At 42.3% G+C, this 7,216-nt stretch overlaps 1 protein-coding gene across 4 annotated transcripts in view; it reads right to left on the bottom strand.

Moving 5' to 3' along the window:
- Positions 1-4,909: 4,909 nt before the first annotated feature.
- ttyh2 (tweety family member 2) overlaps positions 4,910-7,216 on the bottom strand; it is a 37,804-nt gene continuing 35,497 nt past the window's right edge. For all 4 annotated transcript variants that reach the window (XM_035533771.2, XM_035533773.2, XM_035533772.2 and 1 more), the window contains one exon: positions 4,910-6,179. In XM_035533771.2, coding sequence (XP_035389664.1) covers positions 6,099-6,179 — 81 coding nt within the window. In that variant the 3' untranslated portion in view covers positions 4,910-6,098. The remainder of the gene's footprint in view (positions 6,180-7,216) is intronic.

The following is a 7,216-nucleotide window of genomic DNA, read 5'->3' as shown; positions in this document are numbered from 1 at the left end:
AAGAGGAGATTATGAGACACTGAGCACTGCTGTAGTTCTGTCCAAACACCTCTGAACAGTACTGATGTAGTTCTGTCCAAACACCACTCTCAGTTTCACACCCAGCGACACCTCTGACCTTGGTGATTGTGTGACTTTAACGAGGTTCGTTACATGGTGTGGCTCTAGTTAGCCTGACATTGCACTGCTAGATATGTTTTAAAATGTGAGGACCTGCAGATGACTGGTTAGAATCTGTAGGTGTTAGTTTGCACATGCATGTCCTCGGGTTGGTTTAGAAATATTTAATTGTGACATTCTGGAGCGAAGGAGCGAGACACGAATGAGAAGAAAGAAAAGGATTTTAATGGGGAAAAGGCAAACAGCTGAGAATGAAAAAAACGAACAGTGAAGAAGAACCTGAACATACTGGAGAACCTGAACAAAGGTTCAACAAACACCAACAAGAGATGGAATAGTCTTGGAGAGACGTGTCCTCACACTGGAGAGGGCCAGTGAGAAGCTCTGATGAGATATGTTCTCATACTGGAGAGACGTGTCCTCACACTGGAGAAGGCCAGTGAGAAGCTCTGATGAGATATGTTCTCATACTGGAGAGATGTGTCTTCACACTGGAGAGGGCCAGTGAGAAGCTCTGATGAGATATGTTTTCATACTGGAGAGATGAATCCTCACAGTGGAGAGGGCCAGTGAGAAGCTCTGGTGAGATATGTTCTCATACTGGAGAGACGTGTCCTCACACTGGAGAAGGCCAGTAAAAAGATCTGATGAGATATGTTCTCATACTGGAGAGACGTGTCCTCACACTGGAGAGGGCCAGTGAGAAGCTTTGTTGAGATATGTTCTCATACTGGAGAGACGTGTCCTCACACTGGAGAGGGCCAGTGAGAAGCTCTGATGAGATGTTCTCATACTGGAGAGACGTGTCCTCACACTGGAGAAGGCCAGTAAAAAGATCTGATGAGATATGTTCTCATACTGGAGAGACGTGTCCTCACACTGGAGAGGGCCAGTGAGAAGCTTTGTTGAGATATGTTCTCATACTGGAGAGACGTGTCCTCACACTGGAGAGGGCCAGTGAGAAGCTCTGATGAGATGTTCTCATACTGGAGAGACGTGTCCTCATACTGGAGAAGCTCGGATGAGATGGTTCTGTGGGTTTAAATATGGAAGATGGCTCGAGGTGCAGGTGTGTGTGATAATAAACAGGTGATTGTGAACATGGAAGTGGTTGTGTATTGTGATTGGTTGAGAGACTGAAGGTCTCTTTTGAACAAACAGCTCAACATGTACATGCACTGTAAACGCGCCTGCAGGTCATACACAGACGACTGCAACACTGAACAGAGAAAGTGTAATTATGGCAGTGAGGTTCCTTCTGTTTTCTTAGTTGTCATCCAATAAGTGCAAAAACTGAAGAACCTTCCCAGACTGCCTGACTCTCAGCACTGGGAGAGGAACCGGGTCCACGCAGAGTGTCATTTGGAGTGTCTTGTACTTCCTGAACTCAAACTGCCCACCTCTACTTGAAACTCTGCTGTGAAACATTTCTACCTGGATCAGAGCTCTCAGAGAAACGAAACGCTTTGAACTCAAAGTCCAGAGAAGCTGCTGCCCCAGAATCCCAGAACTGGGAGAACGGAAGAATCGCAGATTCCTGGGTAATGACGGCTCTGACAGAGAACACCTCCCAAAAACAGGAAAGACGACTTCTGACTTATTTAACCTGCCCAAGGCTTCACAGTTCTAGGCCATGTGAATGGACTCTCACCGAAGGCTCTTAGCAACACTGTCCTTACTCAAACAGCTCATCAGCATTGCCCTTCGGCTTCCATGGAGGAGGTTTTGTTTGGGACTTTGAGCTTCCACAGTGGCCCCTTATGTGTCTTTATCTTCAGCTTTGCCACAGTTCTAACCACCCACAAGACCACGCTACAGACTCAGGTAGACATGTTACCTCCTGCGTGTCTCTCGGTCTTATTATTTATTCAGGCTCCTGTTCCCACTCTCACGCACTCCGGCACTGGAGTCCCAACTGTCCCAGAACCCAGACTGGACTCTGTATGGGACAGATCTTGTCATGATGTCATGACTCCGGTTTTCCACGGTCCAGATGACCACAGAGTGCCTCTACAGATCCCTGCTTGGTGACATCCCTGCTTTAAAAAATTAGGGCGTGGCCAGGACTTAAGGTGTGGGAATGAGAACCTAATGCACGTTACTAAGATGAGGAAGCCAGATCATTAAGGCCTGGGAATGAGATAATGGAACAACTTAGTGAATTGTCATGAGACACGGCAGAATTTGAAGCAAGAGACACTTAATTCTGAAAGCACACAGCCTCAGATGCAGATAGTCACAGATTTGGTAGAAGGGACAGAGTTCATGATCCATTAAATGGAAGAGCACAGGAGGAGAAATGTCAAGTTATCCAAGAAGACTTCTACACAGCAACTCACACTAGTGACCTGGACTGTAATTCAGCACTGCAAACGGAAACGAATATTTGTGTAGAGATTGTAGTCTAGTGTATTTGAGTAGTTTGCAGTCTACTGTATTTAAGTAGTTTGTAGTCTAGTGTATTTGAGTATAGTTGTAGTCTAGTGTATTTGAGCACTTATAGTATAATTGTAGTCTAGTGTATTTGAGTATAGTTGTAGTCTACTGTATTCGAGTATAGTTGGAGTAAAGTTGTAGTCTAGTGTATTTGAGTATAGTTGGAGTATAGTTGTAGCCTGGTGTATTTGAATATAGTTGGAGTAGAGTTGTAGTCTAGTGTATTTGAGTATAGTTGTAGTATAGTTGTAGTCTAGTGTACCTGAGTATAGTTGTAGTATAGTTGTAGTCTAGTGTAGTCAATAATTTAAAAAAATGTCTTGTTTCAGTTTTTTTTATTATTGATAATTACATTATGGAGAATAAACACTGTCCACAACTGCAGCAACACCGTAATCATCTTCCCAAGCCTTCTTAATAATAATAATAATAATAATAATGTTTAATTTCTATAATTTCTATAATCTAGATCAACAATAATAACAACAACAACAAGCAATATTAACACATTAACAACTGTTAACAGAGTGGAGATGATGAGGTGTGTTTTAAGTGGAGCTCTGAAGGACGAGGGTGAGGAGCAGAGATGGAGAGACAGATAAAGTGTTCCATAACGTTGGAGCCATGACACTAAAAGATCTGCCTCCTACAGAGACCAACCTGAACCTGGGGACGGAGAGGAGACCTGCATCAGAGGGCCGACGTGTACAGGTGGAGCAGCACAGGTGTAGCAGTTCAGCATCAGAAGACACATCCACCTGTATCAGTCACATACATATGTACCGGTGTTTGTGATATATTAATCACAAACACCGGTACATATATGTGCAGAGATGCCTCTGACACTGTAGACCAGCTAAAGCGAGTGTGTGAGTGTTTGACCAACACTGGTCTTCTGGATATTTTGGTGCCCTCTAGTGGCAAATGGTCACAATCACACATTCTGTGGGAAAAGATCTCTCTTCCTCCAGTTTTGGCTGGACTAACAGAACCTCTGTAAAACTGTATTAGATCCCAACTCTACAGTGCCTACACTGTGACGTGCAGATCTCTGGCTCTCATCCCACCTCAGTCATTGATATACAGTCATTGGTCATTTCTATCGATCCTTTCCGTTGACTTCCGGTTGAAGTAAAACTGGCATGTTTCGCTGCTGCCAAATCTTTCTCTCATTGTTGTTTTCTGAAATAGTTTAGGATCTAAGCTAAAATCCTGATCAATTTTTAAAGGACTTTTACACTTTCTGCCTTGCTGTCCTCTAATGCCGCTGTGATTCGACCAAAATGCTCTCCGGATGATCTGTACTAACTACGATCGAGCTCTGAACCTCCGAGAGAACTTGGGTTCCATCAAGACACTCTTCTCCGGCACACAAGGTACGTCCAGGGTTGCCATCTTGCCCCGAACTTCGGTTTTACTGGGACTGTCTGTGCCTCCTGGTTTTGCAGGTCCATGGTATCCGAAAAACTCTGATCGAAGTAGATCATAGCCCCCGTCACAACTAATTTTTTAAGCCGTATTCCTTCAGTTTGTTAAAAAAGGTTTTCTATGGATAATCAGAATTAGAACTCCACTTTCTCTGTATTTATGTGCTTGACACTTGCATATCAGCTGGAGTTTAGCTTTTAAAACTCTTTCTAACCTTTCTCTGGTCCATCTCAGAGATCTTCTGACCGTCAGTATCTCCTGCTCTTGACGGTTTTTATCTGCACATTTGCTGTCAATTGCAGCCATTAAGGTCAGAACCAGGAGGACCAGGGCTTTCTCCAGGACTGCTGGAATTCATGTCCTTCTCACAGTTGCATACTGGACCCAATCACATCTTCATTTTAAAACTGCATTAAAAACCTTATGTTTTAAAACTTGCTTAGTCATCGTAACTGCTGCTTATGTATAGTATTAATTGCTGTTTTCTGGTTTTATAAGTATGTGCTTATTGTTTGATTCTACAAAAACACTGAAGAACTTCACACTGGACAACAGCTGAAAGCAAGCACAGAAAACCAGAGCGTCAACCGCAGAGAGAATTGCTGAAACTTCAAACCTCTGTCCCTCAACACACACACGTCCCCATCACATCCACCCACACAGAGGATAAAAAACTCCAAAAACTCACAACTCAAAGTGACCTACCCAGACATTTGTCCAAAAAGCACAAGTTCTGTCTCAAAACAGAAGACACGTGTCTGAATCCAGGAGACACGTGGCTCAAACACACAGCTGATCAAAGCCAGTGAGGAGTCTGTAAGCATCAGGCTAACAGCTCTGTACCAGCCAGTCTATTAGACCGGGCCACAGTAGTGATGTTAGCATGAGGAGTATCCATTCAAGACAAAAATATGCCACAAATATATATGTTTTAAATATTTTATTACACAACAACTTCAGTCTGAAATGCAGACAGAGGCTACAGTTTGATTTCATCACCCGGTGTCTTTCCAAGCTATCATGAAATTGTGGCACAATGTATAATAAACAAAAAATAAAAACACATCTGTTATCATACAGGTTATTTACAAATGCTAGTAACAAGTTAAAAGAATGTAGAAAGTCAAGGTTATTCAGTCAAATATGGAGTATGGTATTGAACCCAGTAAACAGGTGAAATATATTACACTAAACTGGTTCAGTAAGCAGGTGACTTAATAGTCAGACTCCGGGAGAATGATGGCTCAACCATTTTTAACTCTAAAAAAGGGATCTTACATGAGGTTTCTTGCAAAGAGCACATGGAATTTAAGATTAAACACACACACGCGCGCACACACACACGCGCGCACACACACACACAGAGACTGTTCATAGAAAATAAACTTTCTAAATTAAGCCTCCTTAGCAAAAAGAGAAGGACAGAGATAGAGGCACAACAATTCAACACTTCTTCAACTTACAAAAACGTTTCACTTAAAAAAGCATTAGTAGAGTACAGTGACTCATCATACAGTGATGAAGTTTATATAATTTTGTCATCACAGAAGCCAGACAAACATGTCAGAGGTGAGAGGCTGTACAAACATCTTTTCTACTCTGTTGTGGTTACGTCAGTAGAGACACTGTACACCTGGAGGGAAGCAGACGCGTGTCAGAACGAACCAGCGACAGGAATGAAAGTGTAACACTAAGGATCTTTTTCAGAGAGTCCTGGCAGATGTGTTGTGTTGATCTTCTATCTGATAAGACTCACTGTGGTGTCTGATAAGACTGTGATGTCTGATATATGTATAGTTAATGCTATAGTTAAAAAATGCACCCTCTATTTGAACCGCTATTCAATACCGTGTTGAATTTTCATATTTAGTGTAATATGAAATTTCTGAAAAATAAAATTGGTATAACCTTGGGAGTCAAAGGTGTGAAAAAACATCTCATCTTCAAAGAGAAATTAATCATTAGTCACAGTACTGGGCAACTGGACAGTTCTGATATAGCAATACACACACACACACACACACACACACACACACACACACACACACACAAACACACAGCATCACTTGCACAGGGTGATATGTGGTGATGATGATGAGGATGGAGGATGAAGTCTATGCCCGGAAGTCCTCTCCAAAGTGTCTCATCTGGTCCTCCGTCATTGAGAGGTAAGTAGCTCGCATGCTTGGGGAGTACTGAAAAACACACACACACACACACACACACACACACACACACACACACACACACACACAGACAAGTTATTCTAGAAGCATCTACAATTCATAATTCCAATATTTTTAGTTAGTTCTGAATCTTGAACAAGGCATGCACTAACATGTAATTACCAGACGCTGATAAGTCTTTTATGTGCTTTTGGTAAATGTAAGTTAGACAGAGATGATAACAGATCAGCCTAACTGCGTTTCATGATTGTAGATATTTGATAAGCTTCACTTAAGGCCAAATCTAAAGAAAGCCTACTTATCCCTAATGTTTGGCTAATTAACTCTTTTGCTACATTCTGTCTAAATGTACCTGCATCACCGTCAGTTAAAATGACACTGATGGTCTTAACTACAGTGATGCATTGTGCATGTATGTTTGGGTTGAACTGTTGTCTTAATGAAACGCATATACACGTTACACATCTGAACACTTAGAACTACACGTAATCGACTTAGGACGTCAGAGAAGATCCAACGTCAGAGACAACTAACTACATATGAACCGCATATTAGACCTGGAACCAGTTAGTCTGCACTACATATTTCCACAGGAACCAGTCAATCTGCACCACATATTACCTCTGGAACCAGTCAGTCTGAATGACATATTACCACTGGAACCAGTCAGCCTGCATGACATATTACCACTGGAACCAGTCTGAACTACATATTACCACTGGAACCAGTCAGCCTGCATGACATATTACCACTGGAACCAGTCTGAACTACATATTACCACTGGAACCAGTCAGCTTGCATGACATATTACCACTGGAACCAATCTGCACCACATATTACCACTGGAAACAGTCAGTCTGCACCACATATTACCAGTGGAACCAGTCAGTCTGCACCACATATTAGCACTGGAACTAGTCAGTCTGCACCACATATTAGAACTGGAACCAGTCAGTCTGCACCACATATTACCACTAGAACCAGTCTGCACGACATATTACCACTGAAACCAGTCAGTCTGCATGACATATTACCACTAGAACCAG

Source organism: Electrophorus electricus, chromosome 15 (assembly GCF_041902795.1).
Source record: "Electrophorus electricus isolate QZ-2024a chromosome 15, ASM4190279v1, whole genome shotgun sequence".
In the NCBI taxonomy this organism is placed as follows: domain Eukaryota; kingdom Metazoa; phylum Chordata; class Actinopteri; order Gymnotiformes; family Gymnotidae; genus Electrophorus; species Electrophorus electricus.
The sequence above is the reverse complement of the archived record's forward strand: the minus strand, read 5'-3'. Positions and strand labels throughout refer to the sequence as shown.